We start from the raw sequence: 26595 nt of genomic DNA on the forward strand, positions 1-26595 counted from the left end.
AGAGTAGCACACATGTAAATTTTTAACCACCTCTGTCATTCCAGTCAAGTACACTGACACAAGACTACAGAGAGAATTCATCTATAAAGGGGAAGCTACTAAAACAAATATGTATTTCTGTAGCATGATTAACGACCAATGTCTAGTGCACAAAGTGTATTTGCCAGTAATAACTTTTGGTTGATCATGGCTTACCTAATTCTTATCTGGGACTATACCACAAAATGAAACCACACACATCACATCATGTGAGAATGAAACATAAATAACACAGATCCCATATTAATTTAATATATTATCCCTCTGTATAAAAAATATCACAGTTAGTTACTGGTAGTCATAGCAGATTTAGCTTCATTTGACAATTGAAGTAATTTCTGATAATGTTCAAGCACTGCTGGGTCTACTCCATAGTTTGTTATCTACAAAATATCAAATATATCATTTAAATTTACGAAAGATTATCATACATCATACTGTTTTTCTGTGTGTACCTCACTCCTTTCGCTTAAATTCATACCTAATACTCATACTAAGTTGTTTGTAATAGAATGATAAAATTAGTACACAATAGATGTGAACTGTTCACTAGTTCTATAATGTGCCTGTATTTTCACATTTTAAAGCTACTGTCTTTCTTTTTTATGGTTTTATTTGTATTGTGCAAGATATGCATTTTTTTGCAAATTTAAGGAAGGAACCATGCTTCTATATTTTCATTCAGCTAAGACATTGAATTTGTTTAAAAAAAAAAAAAATACTGAAAGTTTTGTTACTGATAACATTAACACTTGTACATGAAAATATGTTTCTTCCCATTTGAATTGATTCACATTTGCATCTCAGGGCCAGCCAACTATACAGACTGTTTGTTCTCATTGTTGAAGGCAACTAAGTTGTCTATAATTGCTTACATCCACTTCATTTGAACCTTGATGGATGGTTGTCTCATTCGCAATCAAATCACATCTTATAATGGTTGTTGAGAGTCTAAATTTTTCACATACCTGCTGCCCATAGTTTTCTATATCTATCATAACTTGCTGTCGTATCTTATCATCATCTGTAAACCCTTGTGATCCTGCACTCTTATCTGTCCCTCTACCCTTTTTCAGTCTTTTTAAACTTTCCTCCATTTTCTTTACAGAAGTCAGAACATCAGAGGTTGAAGAATAATATCTAAATATTCAAATTATAAGTTTTGATATATGAAAATGGAAATTCTTATTTTGTTTTAATACATTTGCCGCTGTACAATTACTAAGTAACTAACGTCACAAACATTACCTATTGTTTTACGTTGCCTATTGTTTAAGTAACATTGCCTTGTGCACAACGCCACATAACTTGTATACAATTTGATATAAATACATTACTTACCCTTAAGCGAAGTACTAACCACAAGAAACATGATACAAGATATTGGTGCCGTGAAAGCAATTTTGTGGTCATCACCGTAGTGCAGTTACAATATTAATTAATAGTGAAATTTCTGTTATGAAATATTTGCCAATTACTGGGGAAAATAATATAGGTTGGTGGTCAAAATGTGTCTTAGACCAAAACCCATATATGTAACTTTTAATCAGACAAATCTAACTGTGCATTTGTTTTAATTTTCTATATCCATTTAATTGTTTTCAATAAAGAGAAATATGTATAGAGCTCAACAAAACTTGTATAATCAAAAGTACAATTTACATCAAACTTAGTCACGTGGTAATGAAAGTTTTTGCAACTTGTCAACTCTACATGAATTTTATGGCAAATAATTTAAACAGTACCAGGTGTTTAAGCTATAATTGCTTGTATGATCAATATCCAAAAGTCCTGTAAATCTATAGTGAATTCACATAGAAATAGCTTACACTTTTCTTTTTAGTGGTCATTTTTTGGTTTTCAATTTTAGTACTTTCATTTGTTGAGAGACTTTTTTCTTGAAAAATTTCTTGAAATAATTCAAACTGTTCAGCAAGTGAAGAAAATATATCCTGTAAGAGACTAGACAATTTGCTTAACCAACTATTTTTCCTTTTGTAGTTTTTATTTTTTGTTGTCTTTATTGTCTTAATTTGTTTAGAGGCTACAAATCCTATTGAAATAATTGTACTACATACTGTTCAGCAAGTGAAGAAAATATATCTTGTAAGAGGCCATTCTTGACGCCTTCACTTAGAACACTGCCACTGTCTTCCAGTAGATTTGTGAGTGGTTTACAAACATTCTGTATGTATTGGGAAGGCTTACTAGGCACCTGAAAGAGTAATAATAGTTGTGAACAGAAGTTAAACCAAATCAAACTTTTTCATTATGTTCATAACCATTATATTGTACTGTTAAAATGCACCTAAGGTTGTAAATATTTTGTATGTTTTAAAGATCTTTATGGCCCAAATAAATGAAATTAGTTTAAAAAACATTGACAATAGGGTTAGACACAAGTTTTGCAACTTAGATCGTCTTCTGGATTGAATGAAATTGAGAAATCTGGGATGTATCTCTGAAGTTTCAAAAGACCTTACCTCTCGATTGGTTCTCCTGTATAACCTTGGAATGTCATTGACTTGTTTAAGATGTACAGCACACTGACTACACACATCCTGTACAATATAACTCTGGAATTGTGGGAGCTCAGATTTAATCTGGTCACTGCTTTCTCTAATATTATCTATAATTCACAATTATTTTAACTATTATTTTGGCATATGGCAACAGTATTGATTTTTTATTAAAGAAAAATTACAATTTCATAATAATTCGAAGCTAAAATTTAAGACAAACTTATAAGAAGCTGCTTTAAAGTTAATCTGTTAAACACCAACTTCAATACAAAGTGAATTCAGAAATTTTTGCCATGTTTGTATTGTGTAAAAAACAATGTAACCCAGTTGTCTATCTTAATGTTACAGACTTATACAGCAGATTCCATTGAGAGTGTAGCCAAAAGTAATATCTTTGGTTAGCTTGCTTGTTAGCTGAACCATGAAGTCATTGTTAGGTTAGGTAAACTACCCTACTTTAAGAATAGACTAGTCTGACAGAGAATAATTTTTTCTGTCTGTTGGACTATGCTATGTTGAAAGGAGGGTAGCATGCCTAATCTAACAATGACATCACGGTTCAGCTAACAAGCAAGCTAACCAAAGATATTACCTTTCGCTACACACTCAATGGAATCTGCTGTAAACCTATGAAAACTTACCTAATAAAGAATCTACATTATCAACTCCCAAGGCACACAATCTTGGTTTCAATATGTCTGCAAAAATTATTGATACCTAAAAATAGAAGTGATTGTAATAAATAAAATTTCACAGGTATTAATTAATATGGGTTTTGATTGGTGTCTGAAATGGAAACTAGAATCTCCAAGAAGTAGAAGTTTAAAAAGCAATGCTAAAATAATTATAAAAGGAGATAATTGGATGACTCTCTTACACAGAATTGGCACTTGATATCATCAATCCAAAAGCAAGAATTTGCCTTGAGTGAAAAATGACTAGAGTGATAAGAAAATTGTTTCTTTAGGTTTTGTTTTATTTCATTATTCAAAGACTATCTTTAAACCCCAGAGACTATTAAAGATCTTAATATATGTACCTGCTGTGACAAACTTTCCACATCAGATATTAGACAAAGTATTTGACCATTAGTGATAGGAGGTTGAACTGGTACTGTGGGGCCGTCATTCTGTTGTTGGCCTTCTGGAGGATTGTCTTCATTTACTGGATTTGGTTTAACCTCTGGACTTTTCTTATTTACAACCTGCAATTGTAAGCATACTTTTTTCAGCATTTCAAACATACATAAAGGGTTATGAAGGCAGCATCCCAATAAAGCTTAGAAACTAAAATCCAGAATTCACTACTGTAGATTTATTATAGTTCCTAGGACATCAATTTTCTTGAATTTTGTGTATAAAGGTCAATGTAGTTTTTTGATTTTTTTTATGGACTTGATTACAGAATTTGGCAAAACAAAGAAATTAAATATCCATGCATATGCATTTTTTTCTCAATCCACAAAAAAAAATGAATACACCTTCAAATTTGAACAATGATGAACAAGTGCCTTTCATCAAAAGTAAAATCTATAAATATGTCCCTTGATAAAACAGTTGTTAAATATTTCATACCAGTGATAAATTATAAATGCACATAAAACAGTTGCCATGGATACAATAATGATCAAATAAAAGTTATTTGTATGTGTTGCTAGTTTGGTTGTCATGATAAAAAATATAAATATCAAACTCAGTAAAAAGGGTGGTTATGCGGTATGGGCTTTGCTCATTGTTGAAGGCCGTACAGTGACCTATAATTGTTAATGTTTGTGTCATTTTGGATTTTTTGTGGGTAGTTGTCTCATTGCCAATCATACCACATCTTCTTTTTTATATGGTTGTAGGATAACTTCCTACAGTACAGGTAGGGACTTATTTTTATGGAAGCCTTAATCCGTCTAGATGTCAGACTGGTCGGACAGTTGTCCCAGAGTAATAAACACCTGCTGTGCAATATCCAAGTGGAAGGTCGTAAATCAATCTGTACCAGCTTGATTAGAATTAAATTTTACCTGTACAGATATATTAGTATTTATGGAGAATAGATAAATGTAAAATATTGTTTTTTATTCAAAGAGAAAGAATTGAAATTAAAATGAAATATAAGAATTTAAATTAAAATTAAATATTTAGAATTAAAATTAAAATTTTAAAATATCATGAATGTGGGATTTTTTTTTAATAATTTGAAAATGAAATAAAGACGATTTTTAACAATATATTGTGTTGCCAATTATTATAATAGTTTTATGCCAATAAACTAATTTGTATTTTGCATTTGTATTTGTAAACCGTAAATATTTCATCAAATTCAAAATAATAAGCCTAATAACAACCAAGACTGTTTTCAATCGAAGTTTAAATCAAATTGTTGAGACATCAATCCCGTAAATTATACGAGTTTTCATTGATGGTGATATTATTTCCCCCCTTTTAACGTCCTGTTCCTTTATATGTTATTATTAGAAACACAATTTTAAGTATAAGGCCAACATATCGTATTTAAAAAATATGTATAGGCATTGTGAATAAAGTTATTTTCCTTTTGATACAACTTTCCCCGTCGGAGCCTCTACATCAAATCACACCTGTCAATCATTTCTCGCAAGTAAAACATTATGGTCAGACAGATCACTCGTGCTTTCTATTTTGACATATTTCCCGTTAATCTCTTTGAAAGTCAAACAATTGGTTTCTTTAAATACAATATTTATAACGCCGTGAGCATGTTTTGATTCCTATTTTTTATTTAACAAAAAAATGTTGACATTCGAGATATTGCCTTTCTATTTTCATGTCTCAGTCGACTCTTTTATGAAAATCGCCGGTGTTTTTATTATAAATGTATTTTACGAATCGATACACGAAAATCAAAATTTAACCTTATATAGTTTATTGAATAAATGCACATTTCAACCCCAATGGGGTTGAAGGCTAATCGTACTATTCATGATCAGCTGTGTTTACTTTTTCGTCGTACTTCTAGTCATTCTATAGCTCGCGCAGTCCGTAAGAATTTTTAAATCGATGTTGTATTATTTCTGAAGTTTAAAGGAGTTCTCCAAAGTAGAATATTTAAATGGGAATCCGGGAAATGACTGATAAAAATAAAACAAAAAATAGTTATAGAAGACTAAATCTTGTTTTGATTTTACATGTATGTAAATCGATTAAATTTCTATTCTGGTCAATCGATCAAGAGCCTCAAAACTAACGCACAATACTGTCAATCATTCCACATCAAATTTAATCATTAATGGATTTTCCCACGGTCGTTCAGTAAGGTCACCTGAGTTTACTGTTACGACATTTCCCGCCATATAAAAATCTCGTGCAGTGGACAAAATCGATCTTTAACATCTTTTATTAGCATTCAATAATATTGTGAGTGGAGTCAAGTTAAAGTTCAACCACGTGCACATGCTGTTGATCACTAATATATGTTGCATGGAATTATCTTTTCACGGCAATTTTTTCTTAACAAATTGCTGTTAAAAATATATAACATACAAGTTTCCTTTTTTACATGGATTGTGCGTAAATTAATATTACGCAATTAATTTAAGTTCGGGATTTCGGGATTAACACTTTCAGGATCTGGGAATTCTTTTTTTCGCGATGTCGGGATTTTGATTTATTTAAATTCGGGACCTTGGGACTTCGTGTTTTTAAGCCCGGGATTTCGAGATCCGGACCCTATTTACCCCCTACCCCCAAATGCAGATCAATTATATAAATTTCGCATAATGAACAAACACAGAAATCTTAAAATAAACTTATGTCCGGGAAGAATCAATATCTTCTTCTAGTGTTATTATTTGCGTTCTATTTTATTGATACATCTTCAACTTTGAAGTTTCGGACAATAAATTGTTTACAGTAAAAAGTTAAAACTACAAAGAATCAGCAAGCTACTAAATAATATACAAGTATTGCTCACTGTAATTATTTTTTTTTATCTCGGAACTGACCCAACACAGACTGAATATTAAATACATATTATAGAAATATTTTGCATGTGGCCGCATCAAACTAACCCTAGAGACAGCATTCTTCTAATGGATTTACGAGTAACACAAAAATAACCGTAAGCTTCCAGAAATAGAATACATGTAAAAATATTTATGTTTGAAATTTTATGCAAACAAATAAGAAACAGATACACAAAAAACCAAAAAATAAACAACAAAGAACATAGAACAAAAATAATTTTGAGGAACAAATTAGAAAATAAATAGCATTTGAAATATAAAAACTATAATTAAAAAAATAGGCTATTTTTATTAAAACAAAGTTTTCTCCAGTACTTCACCTGTAAAAATATTTTATGTCAAAAACGATGTAATCAATACAGTGACTGAGAGGTTAAAATTACAGGTAACCTGATTCTGAAATCAGTGAACCGTAATACTAGCAGCACGGATTAAGATGAAAGGACAAATATATTGCCAATCACACCTGGATTTGTTGATTAATGACCATACTACCTACCATAAAAATGTCGGATTATTCATATCCGACTAGACGGATTAAGACATCCATAAAAATAAGTCCCTACCCGTACTGTACCTCATCTTGATATAAATCATGGATCCATGTGGCATATCTACTGAACATCTGTAATGTCAGCCTCCAGAATTTCTGACAAAGAGGCTGTAGGTATATATCTTCTTCCCAACATCTCCGTACACATTCCTCTAACGTTACGGTTGAATGAAGATGGAAATGTTTGTTTCCTATAGAACATAGACAGGTATAATGATAAACAGCAATAACAAAGACTCTAAAAAACAACATGAAGCATTTCTTACATTAACATCTTATTGATAATAAGGATTTCAAGTTGGAAAATATACTGTGAATTTTTGAAGTTCAATTACTGTGACTTGACTGTTAGTGATGCTCTCCACCTATTGCAACTTATTCAAAATTCTGACCAAGTTGCAATTTATTTTATTAACCCTAACTATTCAACTGGTCAGAAATGTTATAGTCATTGTCATGCTAAAGGTGATAAATTGTAGGTGGTAATTTTGAATTACTACAAAAATGCCCAAACTAAGCTTTTATATTTCTGACCAGTTGAATAGTTTGGTTTTATAAAAATAGTTTGGTTTTATAAAACAAATTGCAATTTGGTCAAAATTTTTGAATAAGTTGCAGTATGAGGACAGCAACACTAACATTCAAGTCATAGTGGATTCAATTTTACCATGAGCCATTAAGGTTCTATTGTTGAAGCTGTCAGGTGGCGTACAGAAGTGCTTTCATTCCTTTTCTTGTCAGTTGGTCTTGAGTAGATAATTGGCTCATGGCAATCATTTCACATCTATGTCTCATACACCATAAAGATCCTTGAATTTGAATGTCTTTGTTAAGTTTTCTTGAGTTTTTATAACAATTTTTCTATTTCACCGTAATTGTCACTGTGTACTTGATACTAACCTGTCACTGTATTTAAACCAGTACATAAAGCTGTCTCTAATTGTCCTGCTATATCTTGAAACCTAAAAATTGATAAAATAAATTATGAAATTAGTCTGCTAGCAATCTGCATAGAGCAAAAAAAACCAACAGAATGAAAAGTAAATGAATTTATGATAATTGGACGTTGTGCAAATAAAACCTTTTTTTTCAAAAATTAAATTCCTTGCAGTGAGAATCTGGATTTCCAGGTGATTTCACTTGTTATATAATTTGTTGTTTGTCTTTATAATTCATTTGAATTTATTTTTTTGCTGCTCAGTCTTAAGTATTGTATGTATTGTTTGGTGGAATTATAACGGATGGAGAGTTGTCTCAATGGCACACATACCACATCTTCTTATATCCATTTAATTTTTAATAGCCATTTGCCTTATTGTTGTTAGTTTCCATCAACTTGAGTTTAAAATGTCCCCTTGGTATCTTTCATCCCTTTTTTGATTTAAAACAAAAATATAGATTAATTGTTGGTTACTTAATCATTTATCAAATATTTCATGCATATTCAGGACTAAAAAAAACTATTTTTACCTAATCTGGAAATATACTGGTAGACTCCATTTATTCATAAATGTATGGTAACTAGGATGTTCTCTTAATCTTTTTACGCTGGCTTTGGATCCACAAAGTTTCTCAAATTTACACAGAAAATCCATACTGGTGTTGTATTTCTGTAAAAAAAAATTGTATCAGTTACTTTTTATTCTAAAAGTAGGTTCTCATTTACTGAATTAGCAAATTATCATTTTTCTCTTTAATATATACAGTACATGTGTATTAGTATATCTACAATGGGAAATTCAACCAGAAGTCATCAGCATCATCTTTAGCAACACTGTACAAGTCCAAAGGATCATGCATAGCAAACTAATATTCAAATAGAAAAAAAATACTTAGATAAATAAACCAAAGAGATGGTCAGATTGCTTTAATAATTATTTGTAAACTGGTTGGCCTTAAATATAGCAGCAATACAATTAGTATTTCCTAGCCTTTAGGGAATCGATATTTGTATGCTAGCAAGTAAGACTTGAGATCAAAATTGTTTTTTTTTATGTGGCTAAGATTGCTAATATTACATCAATAAAAACATAAAATCCCAATTGTAAATGTTAAGAATTTTGGTTTCAGTAAAAGGAAAGCCAAAAATCGATTATTCACCTATGTTGCTAAGAGTAAACTTTAAACATGATATTGTCCTAGTTAACTGTTGTTTTTTTTCTCGAATTTTCTTTTTTGAGTCAGGTGTAGACTGTTGGTGTGGTGTTATATTTTGTTGAATCCTGTCAACTCTTCATAGTATCATGCAATGAGTTTACAGTTATTGTATATACTGTATCACTTGTAGATAATTAGATTTACCTGGTGAAAAGCTGCTGGATTTCCTGGTGCAAATATTGATGAAGTTCCTGCTTCTATATCACTGACGACCTCAGGCCAGACAGCATTTACTAAAAAGTCATAACCTCTAACTGTATCAGATGAGCTATAATAGAAAGAGGTACATAATACAACACAATGGTTTTGCCAGCACTTATCATATTCACCTGAATTAAACAATGTTCACAATGGTGAAAGTATTTCTAATAAATTTGGTCGCTTAAATTTAGACCCAAAGCTAAAAATAAAAGTAAGTTTCATTTTGATATAGTCTGACATATAAAGCTAAAAAATCAGTAACTTTCATTTTGATATAGTCTGACATACAAAGCTAAAAAAACAGTAACTTTCATTTTGATATAGTCTGACATACATTGTTATGGGATAGCCTTTAAAATATGGTACAAATATTGGTTGTATGAAATGTTTGCTGGGTGGTCTAATTTACCCCATATCCCCTTCATGATGTTTTTCAGTCATCAAATTAGTGTCAATTTTGATTATAACCCTTGCACAACTATGCAAGTAAAAAACTTTTGATAAACATTCTACTGTAGAATCGGTCTAAAATCAACCACTTATAAAGAAATTCATGTACTAGCCACTAGCACTAGCACTATGCCAGAGTCTGGTCGAAATTGATTCATCTGGTGGAATTATGTTAACTTATGTATGCAAATTGTTGAAATTTCTGATTCAGGCTAGTAGCTGGAACATTTTTGGCCAAGACTATATTTATAAACTATACTGAGGTCTATGGCATTCATAATGTGTAGCATGCCTACTGATATAACCAATAAAAGTTTGTACAATAAAGTAGGCTTGTTCTGCATATTTGCTTATGTTTCTCCTCAAAAATGTTTATACAAGAACTTTGGGAGCACAAAACTAGCCTAAAGAATTTTACCATATCACATAACATCAAAAATGACAGGATTTTGTATACTGGTACCATATATAAAACAGTAAATATTGAAAAAGTATCAGAAACAGTCATGTTATCACAACAAAAACTATTCATCGGTTTAAATATTATCAACATTTTAATTTCAAAGAAAAGCTTTTAAAACAACAATAATTGCTTTGGCCAAACTTTGATAAATTTTAGAATCAATTGTGTTTGTCCAAGCAATATAAATTCAAAGACTTTAAAATTTCAAATACAAGAAAATTATTGAACACTAAAATAATTTTTGCTGTGATTTCTAAATAGTTTAAATAGTATCATCACCATATAATATACAATAATCCCTCGTTGGAAATGGAAGAGTCCACTTAATTTGCATATATAGGATTAACATTTTTGATGGATATTAAGAAAAGGATTATAGTAAAGCAGTAACCATAAATTTTATGAACAATGATATATTTTCTGCAATCCTTAATAAAGACAATTTCTATTAATGTTACTGGAATTTCATAGACAAAAGTTACAATTTTAATAAAAAAAACAAAAAAAACAGCATATTTTAAATTTTCCAAATAGCAACCAAAACATTCAGAGTTCTATCAAATGTAGGGAAAAATGTGTTCATTTATAATACGGGGTCACAAGAAAGAAGAAACTAAATAAAATTTAACATTTGAAATACACAAAGCATGTGTCAAATACAATGAACTTATTCTGAAGAAAAAATAAAACATATAAAAGTGCAAAGTTTCACTGATATGCTGAAAGAAAAGTGTGATGGAAAAAAATTGCTGATTCGTCAATAAACTTCAATGATAATAAGTTACTACCATACTAACGATAATCTAAAGGATATTTTCCCACAATGCATATATACCTGTCATCCCTTTTTTTCCGGCAAATTAAAAAAATAAAATATTACATAAAAGCATTTTAAAAGTGGAATATCTTAAATAGAACTGTTTCCTTCTAGTTATTGTTTTTCAAAAAATAAATTAAAATATCAACTCAACTGGTAATAATTCTGAATCTATTTCATCAAATTAAAATGAAATTTCTGTAAATATATTCTACTTATGAAATTATTTATGCTATTCAATATAGTGAACAACAACATTTCTGCCGAAAGCAGTCTATCAAATCGGTAAATTGCAATATTTCTTGCCATGCAAAAAGCCGCATCATTATCCTAGAGAAGTGACTGTAGACAAATTTAAAAATATCGTTGAAAAAATAAACATGTTATAATATAAGTGTGACAATCGCTTTTTTCTATTTTTTTAATTCTAAGTTGAAATAATGATTTCCAAATAAAATAATGATAATAAATATTATTACCCTGTGGTGACATCCCTGAGAATTTTACAATGCAGTGGCACAAACTCCAGTATTTTTGCATACATTCCTTGAAGGTTGTTAGCTTTCAAAAACTGTTCTGTGATTACCTAGAAAATAAAACCATAATTGCTAAAAGGTCAAGAAAAAAAAGTTAGTACATGTAATGGTAATCATCCAAACTTAGAGGATCATTAATATTACATATCATAGTTTACATTTCTAAATTTTATTGCCCTTTTTTTTCAATAAGTAAACTCCCATTTTATTGGTGGTTAAGAATATAAACTACAATTCAGTAGCAATTGGCCTTTCCATTTCAGTACTGGTCAGAGCGACTGATGGCAATTGGATTATAAAATATGTTTCTGAAAGGACATACAGGTATTACTTTTGAAATAATCATTTAAGGATAATCGTCCCAAAGGATATAAATTGATAGTTCTGAAATATTTATATAATTTAACAAATTGAAGAATTCAAATAGAAGAAAATATTCAATGAGGATTTTAACAACACGTTTATTTATGGATGTTCTAGGCCCATGAGTTAAGTATCAGTTTTTTTCAGTCACAAGTTTTATTTTTTTCAATATTTGAATTCTTTGATTAGTTATTCTTTTTGTAACTTTTTAGAGGAATTAAGGAGGCTCGAGGGTATAAACATTTCAGAAAAAAAATAAACACATTTATCTTTTTCATTACAAATTTTAATTGTTACTTTATTAGTTGTTACTTTATCATATGGTGCAAATATTATTCAAATAAATCAATTCATTTTGGCCCAAGATGACTTTTAAAATGTATGTATCATTGAAAAAGCTCCAAATTATATCCCTTTAGTGCAAAAATGCCATTTTTTGTCATTAAAATTGAAATGTCTTTTTAAATCATCGGTGACCTATATTTTTATTAATATTTTCAAACAAGCTGTACCTCAACTAAACTTTTGTAAAATTTTGGCGATTTCTGTTATTACCTGGGTAATTTCTTTTTTATTTAGATATTACCAATTTACCACTTTTTCTCAAATTATGCTTCTTTTGAAGGCAGATTGTGAGTGTAAAAGAACGATGAACCCATTTTTTCTTTTTCTTTTAAGTATAAGATAAAGTTCATTTATAGAAAAATATAGCAAAATCCTATATTAAGTAAAAAAAATGATTTAGACCTGCGAGCCCCCTTAAAGTAGAAAATGTAAGGAACCCTATCTTTGTCTTCGCATTCACAAATAAAAAAAAGATGTGGTATGATTGTTAATGAGACACCATTCCACAAAAGACCAAAATGACACAGAAATTAACAACTAATGGTCACCGTAAAACGTTCAACAATGAGCAAAGCCCATACCCCATAGTCAGCTTTGATGCCACATCTTCAACAGCATCTTGACAACACCTTTTGTTGTATGACTTCAGAGGAGTGAAATAAACGAGTATATTTTACATGTGAAATTAATGAATATTATTTCACTGGGACATCTTGGTAATTCATTGGAAGCAATGTCATAAAAATGTATGTATTCCAAGAAAAATCTATCAATAATTTCCAAAGTAAGTTCCTTGTTAACTATTTTAACAACTTATCAGCAATATAAACTTGATATTCCTATCATGTTATAGTGCATGATAAACACTCATTATCCATATCTATTTCATTTTAATTGATGGCTTCATTTCAAGTCAAGTGATGCCATCATTTCAACTAGTGTATAAAAATGTGAAAACACAGAAACAATTATCTTATCCTAAATATTAGTCTCGAACAAGATCAAGATGAATTACTACACCACTGTATTGACGCTGTTGTTATTAGCAGAAATGGTCATGGGAACATGTTACACAAAACTAGGTAAATAAAATAGTACCATTTTTATAGGTACATAATGAATGAAATGCAATCAAAACCTTATGGACTAACTGACTTGATATCTTAATCTGCCAAGGCTGATCACTACCTTTTTGATACACAAAATATAGTGCATTAATCATAACATTCTATACGTCCTACCAACGAACATTTCCCGAAATTTATCGATGTAATATATGCTCAGATATTCAAGGCATATTCAAGGCACAAGATGATGTTACACTTGAGAAGAAAATTAAATAACTGTTGCAAGGTGCAGGAATTTTATATAAATCATAAATTCTATAAATATAAATGATGTTATTGTCAAACTCATCTTTAAAAATTGGAGTTATCTTCCTTTGTTTAGACTATTAAATCAACTACAACCAATGCTTTATAAAATGCAATATCTTATTTAACAAGATAAATATACACTTGATAAATTGAAACAATCTTTACCATTCAGTGCTTACAAGCACTTTGATTAGCTTATTAGATAAAAAAAAATATAGAATTATCCAATTTCTTGTCCTAGAAGAAATTGCTTTAAGGAACTTATATACCAGTTGTAAGCTATTGTTTCTAATATTTTTTTTTATTTCAGAGTGTTCACATCTTGGTGATCTGCTAGAAATGGCTATGAAAAATAAAAGTCCTGGTAAGTTTCATACCTATTTTCTTTTATATAATAGATGCGCTATTTGTGCAGTCAAAATGCTAATGGGAAGACAAAGATAGAGTTCCTTACATTTTCTACTTTAATTCCAAAGTAAATCCCCCGTTGTCAATGTAATAAAAGAATAACTAATAAAAGAATTCAAATATTGAAAAAAAAAATCAACTCGTGACTGAAAAAAAATGATAATTAATTCATGACCACTTAAAAAGGTTTACATTTTTTTTGGTTAGTTTTCAAGATTCATATCTAACTGTTTTTTTTGGTTGCAATGAATAACATGATTTCCCAGTGATTTAAAGCCGATAATTTCACATGTCAAATTATGAAATAAATGAGATAATTTTACTCCGCTGACATCATACAACAGTAGGTGTTGTCAAGACATCAATAACGTCCGATCAAAACCCATTGTGAATGTGTTGAAAAAGATATAGTTCATTAGATTTTCTACTCTTAATTTCATAAAAAAATTTGTCAATGTACTAAAAAGAATAAATTTTCAACTCTTGACCCTACAACATTGATAATTAACTCATGCACTACACACATTCGTGAGTTATGTGTTGTTCAGTCACTTGCTGAATATTTTTCTCTATATGAATTCTTCGATAAAAGTGGGATGAAAGATATCAGAGGGGCAGCGATAAGTTATTCTTTAAAAAATATATCTTGTTCTTATCATATTCATTTTAGATAAAGTCTGTCAGTGTCCAAGAAGAACCAAAATCCCAGCCTTAACAGCAATACTGACTAAACCACAAAGGCCTGGCAAAAATGGTGTAATCAAGTTTGACAAAGTCGTCACCAATATGTATAATGGGTACAATCCAACAACTGGTATTTTCACTGCACCTCTTGCTGGAGTTTATCATTTTTCTTATACAGTCATGTCTATGGATGGAAGGTACCTGGTTGTATTTCTTACTCTTAATAATATAAAGCAACACAGTACATGGCTGTTAGGTTCTAGACATGAGACTGGAACAACCAGTATTATATTAAATCTGAAGAAAGGAGACCAAATAGCAGTTAAGTCAGCAGATGATAGTTTTTCTATTAACAGTAATAGTAACATGTATAGCTCATTTTCTGGCTATCTTATAGCATAATAAAAAAAATCAAACTGTTAGTATCCAAGTCAAATCTATGCTTTATTTGATGTGTGTTGATTGATACTTCAGACTTAGATACATGAGTTTTTGTGTAAGTTGTTATTGGCTTTGAACCAGTTTTCAGTAACTGTGAGTACTTTCAGATCAGTGTCTTTTTTTTTGTACAGATGTACAATGTATATTTACCCTGCCACGTCCAGCCTGTGATTTTTGTTTTTGACAATGATCACAAAGCTCACATTAACATACACAATACTTTTTATTCGTTTTTGTAAAAAATCTGTCTTTTCACGAAATTAAACTGTTGACACAGAGATATGTCTTTCCTGTTGGCATACAATTCAGAAAAAGATAATCTGATGAACAGCAACATTGCTTATAAATCAAAAGTCTCTGGATCATGACCTAGGAGTCAAGTCATAGAAATGGTCGACTAACTGAGATGTACTGATAGTCATGCAACTTTATAGAAAATATCATTGTCCAACATAAAAAGTTCTTATCATTCAAACTAACATACTGGTAAGCAGAAAAAACTTTTGAATAACAATGAAACCAATAAATTAAGTAAGTTGGTAATTATTTGTCAGTGGATCATGATCTAAGGAGGCAGGGCCTCAAAATATGAGTCCAACTTATAAGTACTGATAGTAATACAAATTTACAGAAAACATCATTGATCTATCACATGTAGTTCCTATCAAACTGACTTGGTGCAAAAAAACTTATAAATGAAATTGCTAGTTAATTCAAAGTCACTTGACCATGACATAGAGGGGAGGACCTAGAGAGAAGGACCCTAAAAGTAGTCTTCAAACTGATATGCACTGATAGTAATGCAAGTTTATTAAAAAAAAATATTGGTCTATCAGAAGAAGTACCTCATTCTGACTCTAGCTGAAAACTTAACAAATACTGACACTGCGTCAGGAAATAAAAACACTATGTCACTATGTCACGCCTTCATGACTACCCTTAGAAAAAATAAATTAAAAAAAAAGTTAAAAGAGTAACAAGACCATATCAAAAACTTATCACTGAAAGGAAAATCTACTTTAAACTCTGAATATAGCTGTCATGTCAAAGTTCATGACAAAAGCTCATTAACAATATCAATTTCATTTTAATTGATGGTTGTTATCATAAAGCATGTAAAGTCATGCAATTCCATCAGTATAAAAATGTTACAGCACAGAAACTATAGTATGTTTCGAAATCACTATCAAGATGAAACTAACTAACTACTACACTTCCATATTGACACTACTGTTAATGGCAGAAATGGTTGTGGGAACATGTGAGTCTGACAGAAAATTAGGTAAATAATATTTTTTAGCTTATAAGATATAAGATAACAAAAAATATAAAATTATTTGAACATGTTGAAGGAACTTCTAATTAAATGCTTGAAAAATACTAATGTCTATTTGGGTTTAGAAGATAACATTACTATTTTATCAAAAAGGGCGAATTTTTTTTTTAGAGAGTTCTCTTTCAGAGACCAGAGCAAACACTTAGCATACACATTGATTTTTGAAGTTACAAAAAGAAGTTCAGTAAAAAATATTAAAAAACATTTCAAAATACATGTATAACATTTAATTTCAGATTGTTCACTTCTTGGTGATCTGCTAGAAATGGCAATGAAACAAAAAAGTCCAGGTAAGTTTCATACCATGTTTAATTAGAATTTATCATTAGCTACTATAACATGTACTTGTGCGATCTAAATGCTGCAAATGCATAAACTATGGCATTTTTTATATAATCATTGATCTAATAAATCCTTGTTATGGGTGTTGACAGAGATATATATTTATAGATTATCGTTGATCATCTCAACGAGATTGATTTTCTCACTTGAGCCGGAACAGTGAAAGTGAGAAAAATTATCAAGTTAAGATGACCAATGATAATCTGTTTATCGCTTTTTTACCTATGCAGACGTAGTCAATTTCATTTCAATTTTCGTTAGCAATGCCATGTGCCTCCTTAGTTTCTACCGATAATTTTCCATCTCAAGCAAGTAGCATTAAAAATTTTCACAAAAAAAAGATCTAAAGAAAAAATGCACAAAATAATGATAAATTGTATTATATGTCTCTGGTGTTGACAACATTTTCCTTGGAATTCTATAAATGGCCAAGAGAAAGTATACAAGGTTGGCAGAAATTTCATGTCTTCCACATCAAGTTCATATTCTGTCTAAATAATTTCATTTGTTTCAGTTTTCACAAGAGATTGTATATAAAAACAAAAATAATTGAACTTGATATGTCATTTATTAATGGAGATGTATGGGAAATGCCAATGAGACATCAATCCATTCCAATGACATAAAAATCAAATCAAAGCACTGAAAAGAAATTAACTTTATGATGATGAAATCTCTCTCATTTTGAGGATGGTTGTATTATAATGTGATTGCATACAATTTTATGTTAAATGTGTCATTATACTTTTTATTTCATGTTCTTCCTTAAATAATTCTATATTTTGTACTCCAGAAATTATTATTTTAAATAGTTGACACCTAGAAGTGGAAAGACTTAAGTGACAAAACATCTTTTTGAAAGGTTCACAAATAAGCAATGTTGTAAGTTTTCAAGTTTCACACATAACTGTTATGATCTATATCTTTTTCTTATATTCATTTTAGATAAAGTCTGTCAGTGTCCGAGGAGAACCAAGATCCCAGCCTTTTCAGCAATGCTGACTAAATCACAAACCCCTCAAACTAATAATGCCATCAAGTTTGACAAAGCAGTCACCAATATAGGAAATGGATACAATCCAACCACTGGTATTTTTACAGCACCTATTGGTGGAATTTATCATTTTACTTATACAGTCATGTCAAAGGCAGGAAAATACCTAGTTGTCTACCTTGCTCTTAATAATACCAAACAACAAACTACATGGCTGAAAGGGTCTAGTCATGAGACTGCAACAACCAGTATTATATTGAATCTAAAGAAAGGAGACCAAGTAGCAGTTAAGTCAGCAGATGGTATATATTCAGTTCACAGTGATGGCAACATGTATTGCTCATTTTCTGGCTATCTCATAGCGCAATAAAAGAAATTAAAGTTCTTAGTTTGTTAAACTTAATTAAAAATGTAGATACAATACCAGCTGATAGTGGGTTTTTTTCCACAAAAAGCAGAGTCATATCAAAGTCAAATGTGTGTTTTGTTGGGTCCTAGTAGTGGTGGACTAACTGAGGTGTACTGATAGTCATGTAACTTTAAAGAAAATAACGTTGTCTAACATAAACAGTTCCTATCAAACTAACATACTGGTAATCAGAAAACTTATTGAATAACAATGAAACCAATTAAATTGTAAATTGGTAATTAATTGTCAGTGGAACATGATCTAAGGAGGTAGGGCCTCCTATCAAACTGACTTGTGCAAAAAAAAACTTATTAATGAAATCTCTAGTTAATTCAAACTCACTTGACCGTGACCTGAACGGGAGGACCTAGAGGAGAGGACCTATAAATAATGATATACACTGATATACACTGATAGTAATGTAACTCTATAAAAAATAATATTGGTTTACCACCAGTAGTTCCTATCATTCTGATTCAAGTGGGAAACTTAACAAATACTGACAATGCGCCAGGAAATAAAAACACTATGTCACGCCTTCATGACTTCCCTTAGAAAAAATAAATTCAAAAAAAAGTTAAAAGAGTAACAAGACCATATCAAAAACTTATCACTGAAAGGAAAATCTAGTTTAAACTCATAATATTGCTGTCATGTCAAAGTGCATGACAAAAACTCATTAACAATATCTATTTCATTTTAATTGATGGTTGTTATCATAAAGCATGTAAAGTCACGCAATTCCATCAGTATAAAAATGTTGCAGCACAGAAACTATAGTATGTTTGGAAATCACTTTCAAGATGAAACTAACTAACTACTACACTTCCATATTGACACTACTGTTAATGGCAGAAATGGTTATGGGAACATGCGAGTCTGACAGAAAATTAGGTAAATAATATTTTTTAGCTTATAAGATATAAGATAACAAAAAATATAAAATTATTTGAACATGTTGAAGGAACTTCTAATTAAATGCTTGAAAAATACTATTGTCTATTTGGGCTTAGAAGATAACATTACTATTTTATCAAAAAGGGCTATTTTTTTTTTAGAGAGTTCTCTATCAGAGACCAGAGCAAACACTTACCATACACATTGATTTTTGAAGTTACAAAAAGAAGTTCAGTAAAAAAATATTAAAAAACATTTCAAAGTACATGTACAACATTTAATTTCAGATTGTTCACTTCTTGGTGATCTGCTAGAAATGGCAATGAAACAAAAAAGTCCAGGTAAGTTTCATACCATGTTTTATTAGAATTTATCAGTAGCTATTACATATACTTGTGCAATCTAAATGCTGCAAACACATAAACTATGGCAATTTTATATAATCATTGATCTAATGAATCCTTGTTATTGGTGTTGACAGAGACATTTATTGATAAATTATCTTTGATCATGTCAACAAGATTGATTTCTCACTTGAGCCGGGACAGAGAAAGCAGAAAAATTATCAAGTTAAGATAACCGATGATAATCTGTTTATCGCTACTTTACCTATGAAGACGTAGTCAATTTCATGTCAATTTTCGTTAGCAATGCCATGTGCCTCCTTAGTTTCTACCGATAATTTTCCATCTCAAGCAAGTAGCATTAAAAATTTTCACAAAAAAAAGATCTAAAGGAAAAATGCACAAAATAGCGATAAATTGTATTACATGTATATATCTCTGGTGTTGACAACATTTTCCAGTAGAATTTTATAAATGGCCAAGTAAAAGTATACAGATTGGCAAAAATTTCATGTCTTCCACATCAAGTTCATATTTTGTCTAAATAATTTCCTTTGTATCAGTTTTCGAAGAGATTGTATATAAAGACAATACTAATTGAACTTGATATGCCATTTATTAATGGAGATGTATGGGAAATGCCAATGAGACATCAATCCATTCCAATAACATAAAAATCAAATCAAAGAACTGAAAAGAAATAAACTTTATGATGATGAAATCTCTCTCATTTTAAGGATGGTTGTATTATTGTGTGATTGCATACAATTTTATGTTAAATGTTTCTTTATAGTTTATTTCACGTTCTTCCTTACATAATTCTATTTTTTTTACTCTAGAAATTATTATTCTAAATAATTGACATCTAGAAGTGGAAAGACTTAAGTGACAAACCATCTTTTAGAAAGGTTCACAAATAAGCAATGTTGTTAGTTTTCAAGATTCACACATAACTGTTATGATCTTATCTTATATCTTTTTCTTATATTCATTTTAGATAAAGTCTGTCAGTGTCCAAGGAGAACCAAGATCCCAGCCTTTTCAGCAATGCTGACTAAATCACAAACCCCTCAAACTAATAATGCCATCAAGTTTGACAAAGCAGTCACCAATATAGGAAATGGATACAATCCAACCACTGGTATTTTTACAGCACCTATTGGTGGAATTTATCATTTTACTTATACAGTCATGTCAAAGCCAGGAAAATACCTGGTCGTTTTCCTTGCTCTTAATAATACCAAACAACAAACTACATGGATGATAGGTTCTCAATATGAGACCGGAACAACCAGTATTATATTAAGTCTGAAGAAAGGGGACCAAATAGCAGTTAAGTCAGCAGATGGTAGTTATACAGTTAACAGTGATAGTAACATGTATAGTTCATTTTCTGGCTTTCTAATATCACAATAAAAGAAATCAAATTCTTAGTTTGTTATATTAATTAAAAATGTAGACTGAATGACAGTTAAAAGTGTGTTCCTGTTAAAAGTTTTTTCCTCCAATGATACATTCTACAGTATTAGAGGTCAAAGCTGTGTTCTATGTTTAAAATTTGAGGAGATCTGTTTTAAAAAAATTAGAATGGTGTCAAAGTGAATGTCTGCATTTCTCTGTTTACCGGTATATGTTTTCTTGTAGATATAAATTTTCTTGGTTCTCTATCATACAACTTTACTCAGTACACAATTTCTTCTTAAAACACCAAATCCAGTACTTTGATTGGTCTATGTGTGCTTTCAAAAATATTATCATTGGTCCTAATAAACAAGAATCAAAACCGTAAGACTACATTTGAATTGTGAAATAAAACTTTCAAGCTGTAGTAGAGATCCCTTCATTCATGCAAAATAAATGTCAAAGTTGTAATCAATATATTACCTTTTCCATATATGGTCGTACAACATTAATTCTGAACAAATTTTCTGCATCTTTAATCTTATCTATCAGGGCGTATGTCCTCAGACATTGCTGCAAGATTTCCACATTCCCATTTTCTAGACCCTCAACAAAATGTCCTTCTAAACTGTATTGCAGTGTCGTTGTGATTGTTGTTATTCTCTGAAATAGAAATTAACAACATTTATATGTAACAGTATATAAAAGGGAGACAATTTAAGAGTAACTTACAGGGGAAATAATCAACCTTGGACATGATATAACTCAACAGCTACTTCCATTGAAAACTTTGAGTATGAACTATTTAATCAACATGCTCAATCAAAATCAGTGTTGACTGGTTCCCAGTCCTTCTTTTTTATATTCAAAACATCTTCTTCCTCCATTGATTTCAATGATTTCAACCCTAGTCTACAAAGATTGCAATGAAATAATGTGTTTTAATTACAGTGAATAACAGAATTTCCAAAAATCTGTGTACAGAATGTATTTATAAATACTTGTGTCAAAAGTACAACCCAAAACATTTATTCTAGAGCCAGAACCTTGCATTATGGTTAGAAATGTCCTGGCTTCCAATGGAGGTAACCAAAATAATAATCCTAGTGATAGATTTTGTTTTCCTGAAATTTTCAATAGTTCTTTGGGTAGACAATTATCTTTATTAGCACATGGTTGATGGACTGACATTTACATCTTTCATATTGGAAAATGATAAAAAGCATTTAAATTTTAGAGTGCTTTACAATGCACTTCTTACTAATAATAATATTAAGAGTCATGACAAAAATTAACTTTTGGAACCTTTTGTGAAATAGTATTAAATGTGCATTGTGTATTGTAACTATAAAGACTATCTAAGTCTTCAGATGGTTAGCTAAAATTGAGAATGGAAATGGGGAATGTGTCAAAGAGACAACAACCCAACCAAATAAAAAAACAACAGCAGAAGGTCACCAACAGGTCTTCAATGTAGCGAGAAATTCCTGCAGCCGGAGGCGTCCTTCAGCTGGCCCCCTAAACAAATATATACTAGTTCAGTGATAATGAACGCCATACTAATTTCCAAATTGTACACAATGTGTTCTTCAAGTTCAAATTCAATTCAGATTTTTTTCAAGGAAAGATAACTTACTGGTCTTATTTTGTCTACTAAGGCATGTCCTTTGCTCTTTGTAACATTAAACTGTAACTTGTTGAATTCATTGGCTACTCTTTCAATCAACTGTCCAGTCAGTGTTCTGTAAAGAAGTTAAATCATATATAAAACTTAAAACAAGATTACAAGCAAAAGTCTTCTTAAGTTTTCATTTTGATCTGATATCTATCATATCTATTGAATAACTATTGTGTGCATCTAGTTGCAAAACTGTCAAGCTATACACATGATACATGTACAACTAGGTTAGTTAGTAGATTAACAGAGATGAAAATAAGAAATAAGGACTGCAACTGGAAAACAGGAATTTTTTTATGAAGGGAAAAATTTGTCTTGCAAAAGGTTATTATCAGAAATTTCAAAAAGATATTGCAAGCATGGCAGTCTTTCAACATAGGGTACACAATTTTGGCTATGACTCCTTCCTATCAGAATATGCAGCTTTTTGATTGTAAAATATTTTTTTTTAATTACTCACCCAGTAGTGGACTCATTGTCTGAGATACCCAGTAGCTTCTCAATTTTCTCCACTGAGCTTATGATATTCATCAGTCTCTGTAAGCATGCCTGAAACAGAAAATTAATAGACACATGTCAAACAAATCTATGTGACAAAATTAGTTTTAGACAACATTTTGCTTACTTTCATTTTACACTGAAAATGTCTATTTTGTATAAACTTATTGAAATTGATTACTTTAATAAGTGTTAACTCTTACCAACTTTTCATAATGAAAAGAGGGAATCAATTACCGTATTTCACTTTGTCTTCATGACTTTTTTTTATCGTCTAATAGTCAGGAAAATGAAAACCAGCAACTAGTGTGGAATTGCTTCTGAATAAAGAGTATCAGTATTCAACCCTAGACAATTTCTCAAGATATTTTTCTTCTTTTTTAACTCCAATACACAAAAAAACATGTGCTAGTCATACAGATAAAAGTATACCAGTAGTTTAAAACATATACAATGGATGACAACTGTTTTCAGAATGACCCAAACAAATTTTTGTAACTATTCAAATTTCAATACTTTTTTCTCCCTGATTTGCTCCCTATGTTTTAGTTTTTCTTCAACAGCATGTACAGCTTCTTCCATTGCTACTTTCACAGTCTACAACAAAAGATATACAATAATTGGATACCAATGTTAATAACAAACTTGAAAATGCATTCATAAATTCTATTTCAGTCAAATATTACCTAGGGTTCAATCAATGTGCAGGCTATACTAACAAAAACTATTCCATACATGAAGGACAAACACCATTGAGAACAATGTCATAATCAGTTAAGGAGACAAAATCTTGTGTATCATCCATAGTAAATAATTTAAATGTTGAAAAAAGATAACAATACTCAAATTTATAACACTATCATATAAGTGAAATGTCCATAGAATCTTGGTCTATTATGCAATTATAGTATTATAGTCCAAAATAGAATACAGAGGATATTTCTCAGACGGAAATCATCCAAATTTTCCACCATCCACTTTTATAAATTTACACTCTACAGCAACTTTATTGTGATTTATTCCTGTCTTTGCCCCTTTCAAATATTTTCTAAGTTACCCAGGAATAGATTAACTTAAGTTATATTTTACAAACTCTTTTGGAATGTTGGTCCTAACTGCTCTTCAAATGTGTAAATGTAAAAAAAAATTGGTATATATTTTGACTTTTATAACTTTTTTGATACAAGCATCACTGATGAGTCTATTTTGTAGACAAAACATAAATCTTGCTACCAGAATTTTTAAGTCTGGTATCTATGAGTTTTCAATATTGAATATAACTAAGATGCCCATTAAAAAACAATCAAATATTTCACTTGTTCACATCTCATCCCTTATAAACAGCACTGCAGAAAAAAAAGAAAAATATAGGACTTACCATAACTTGGTCTTTCATTTCTCCCAATGGTACTGTCAAATTAGTAATAGCTTTATCCATTCCAACCTGAAAAGATGCTCTAGATTGAGTATGTTGTAAACAGAACTCAATGTTTACTTTAAAGAGAATGAACATGTTTAAATGCATAATACACAAAAAAAGTATACCATTTTTCATTTAATTTAAAATGTAAGCATGGTAAGCATTACAATATAAAATTGTAACAAACCTATTACAACTGTGTTATTTGTTTGTTTACTTATGCAGTTTGCAAAGAGTGCATTGTTCAGGATAAATGTAGTACTGTATTCTATAAAAAAAGTTTTTGTATAGTGATGTTTATGTGGGTTAAGTCGATGAAAATTTAGAAATTGTGTGATTTTCAATTTTTAGTCATGTAAGTCAGGTTATTAAAGTGATATTTTTTAAAGACTGTTTGACAGTAAATTAAATTCAAAGTTAACTGAATACCAACTTCTTTTTCACCCTGTTTTTAAGCATTCATCTCTTTCTATCTGACTTAATTTATTTTCTTGAATTTTCTACTTACATAGATTTATTCATTTACATTACAATTTAAACTAAAAAAAATCATTTTTCATTTCCTTGAGCTTCATGCTTTCTTAGTTTGAATCAACCATTCAATCAATTGATATTTAAAATGCCTAGTAACCAATTGCAATTATACCTAGCAATAACCTTACCAAATTTGTAGATAAGTTGACAAAATCAGCATAGTCTTTATTAATAAGTTCTATCATGGCACTGCGGAGAATTTTCAAGTATGTGTTTAGATCATCTCTCAGTGTCTCCAGTGGTACTCTTCTCCTGCATTCCATCACAAAATTATCTACATCAAATCCATCCTGTAAATAAAAAGTGGCTGAATTCAGACGACTCCTGATAAAATTTGCAAACCTCCTCTCTTTGAAAGTCGATCTCAACAAAATGACCGAAATTATTACGTTTGAAAAATAAAATTTGACCTAAATCCCTATTAAAAATTTAGGACATTATAGTTTCAGTTAAGGACAGGACTGGCAAATATGACCGTTTCCAGACCCTTGGTCTGAGGATACAATGCCCCTGCTGATGCTTCAAGCAAATGTTAAAAAAAAAAATGTAACAAATAGACTGAAAGACAAAAGGACTAAAAGACAGAAAGATGGTGGGTCAAGGGTACACTTAATGCCCTGTCTCCAATGGCAGAGGTATACAAATTATTTTGTCTACATATTTGTACCTGTCAGACAACATTATATGAATTCCTGCAAATTAATTATTTGTATATTGCTTTACCGAAATGTATTATGATGAGTAGAACAAACTGGAATCCATTTAAAACACAAATACATATGTAACCTTCCAACATCATCACAGCTACACATACATTTACATCGTGTCAGATGTTTTAAATTTCAATGCAATAACTTGTGACAACAATTAATGTTTTAAATAATGGCACAATAATCTGCATACAAGTGTAAATTATTAATGTTTCAATAAATAATGAAAATCAGACTGACTGGCACAACCCGCAATATGGATCAAATTTATTACATTATACAAAGAAAAAGGACCCATTGAGACATTGTTACTCTTGTACAATAGGATGCATTTTAAACCTCAGTTCTGTCTCATGCTTTTAAACCTTTCCTGAAAAATTAGTAAGTTCTGCCACCAGTATTAGAGATTTAAAATGACATACAGGTTGAAAGCTGAGTGTTTATTTATGAACAGCAAGCAATATTACCTTCATAAACACATCTTTGTCAAAGCACAGAGACGCAGGACCACTAGGAAGTGGTACCGCTTTATTTGGGTCTCCTGTCATAGTCCCAACTTGTTTTGCACTGCTGGCAGGACGGGGAATAACTCTTGGCATAACCGGATGTAAATTCGTTGCTCAAACTAAAAACCCAAAACTCATTCAATGGAGTGTAGACAAATCTTTTTTTTTTTACTTAAA

The 26595-nt window shown here is 30.4% G+C and overlaps 4 protein-coding genes across 4 annotated transcripts; 3 read left to right on the forward strand and 1 right to left on the reverse strand.

The window, feature by feature from the left end:
- Positions 1–270: 270 nt before the first annotated feature.
- LOC134710956 (conserved oligomeric Golgi complex subunit 2-like) lies at positions 271–26522 on the reverse strand. Its single transcript, XM_063571378.1, has 18 exons — positions 26380–26522; positions 25331–25492; positions 24627–24692; positions 23765–23845; positions 23211–23299; positions 22709–22814; positions 21556–21735; positions 11676–11782; positions 9410–9533; positions 8579–8718; positions 8009–8070; positions 7133–7299; positions 3601–3765; positions 3203–3278; positions 2523–2668; positions 2118–2254; positions 1008–1179; positions 271–422 (listed from the first exon to the last, which is right to left on the reverse strand). Exons 1-18 carry the CDS (start codon positions 26509–26511, stop codon positions 324–326), a joined length of 2211 nt encoding a protein of 736 aa, XP_063427448.1. The 5' UTR covers positions 26512–26522; the 3' UTR covers positions 271–323.
- Positions 13447–15310, forward strand: LOC134709315 (complement C1q-like protein 3). Its single transcript, XM_063569482.1, has 3 exons — positions 13447–13522; positions 14127–14180; positions 14895–15310. Exons 1-3 carry the CDS (start codon positions 13447–13449, stop codon positions 15308–15310), a joined length of 546 nt encoding a protein of 181 aa, XP_063425552.1.
- Positions 16536–18391, forward strand: LOC134709316 (complement C1q-like protein 3). The gene is made up of 3 exons (XM_063569483.1): positions 16536–16631; positions 16922–16975; positions 17973–18391. Exons 1-3 carry the CDS (start codon positions 16541–16543, stop codon positions 18389–18391), a joined length of 564 nt encoding a protein of 187 aa, XP_063425553.1. The 5' UTR covers positions 16536–16540.
- Positions 19230–21087, forward strand: LOC134709317 (complement C1q-like protein 3). The gene is made up of 3 exons (XM_063569484.1): positions 19230–19324; positions 19615–19668; positions 20669–21087. The coding sequence occupies exons 1-3, from the start codon at positions 19234–19236 to the stop codon at positions 21085–21087; spliced, it is 564 nt and encodes a 187-aa protein (XP_063425554.1). The 5' UTR covers positions 19230–19233.
- Positions 26523–26595: the final 73 nt, after the last annotated feature.

The sequence above is a fragment of the Mytilus trossulus genome, chromosome 3 (assembly GCF_036588685.1).
Source record: "Mytilus trossulus isolate FHL-02 chromosome 3, PNRI_Mtr1.1.1.hap1, whole genome shotgun sequence".
NCBI classification, from domain to species: domain Eukaryota; kingdom Metazoa; phylum Mollusca; class Bivalvia; order Mytilida; family Mytilidae; genus Mytilus; species Mytilus trossulus.

Bases quoted from the DNA above. Each gene is read 5' to 3' on its own strand.
- LOC134709315 (XM_063569482.1), top strand. From the start codon at position 13,447: ATGAATTACTACACCACTGTATTGACGCTGTTGTTATTAGCAGAAATG. The intron at 13,523-14,126 runs GTAAATAAAATA...TTTTTATTTCAG, and splicing joins AACATGTTACACAAAACTAG to AGTGTTCACATCTTGGTGAT. The intron at 14,181-14,894 runs GTAAGTTTCATA...TATTCATTTTAG, and splicing joins TATGAAAAATAAAAGTCCTG to ATAAAGTCTGTCAGTGTCCA.
- LOC134709316 (XM_063569483.1), top strand. From the start codon at position 16,541: ATGAAACTAACTAACTACTACACTTCCATATTGACACTACTGTTAATG. The intron at 16,632-16,921 runs GTAAATAATATT...ATTTAATTTCAG, and splicing joins TGAGTCTGACAGAAAATTAG to ATTGTTCACTTCTTGGTGAT. The intron at 16,976-17,972 runs GTAAGTTTCATA...TATTCATTTTAG, and splicing joins AATGAAACAAAAAAGTCCAG to ATAAAGTCTGTCAGTGTCCG.
- LOC134709317 (XM_063569484.1), top strand. From the start codon at position 19,234: ATGAAACTAACTAACTACTACACTTCCATATTGACACTACTGTTAATG. The intron at 19,325-19,614 runs GTAAATAATATT...ATTTAATTTCAG, and splicing joins CGAGTCTGACAGAAAATTAG to ATTGTTCACTTCTTGGTGAT. The intron at 19,669-20,668 runs GTAAGTTTCATA...TATTCATTTTAG, and splicing joins AATGAAACAAAAAAGTCCAG to ATAAAGTCTGTCAGTGTCCA.
- LOC134710956 (XM_063571378.1), bottom strand. From the start codon at position 26,511: ATGCCAAGAGTTATTCCCCGTCCTGCCAGCAGTGCAAAACAAGTTGGG. The intron at 23,300-23,764 runs GTATTGAAATTT...TTTCTGTTTCAG, and splicing joins AGCAAATCAGGGAGAAAAAA to GCATGCTTACAGAGACTGAT. The intron at 21,736-22,708 runs GTAAGTTATCTT...TTTCTATTTCAG, and splicing joins TAGTAGACAAAATAAGACCA to AGAATAACAACAATCACAAC.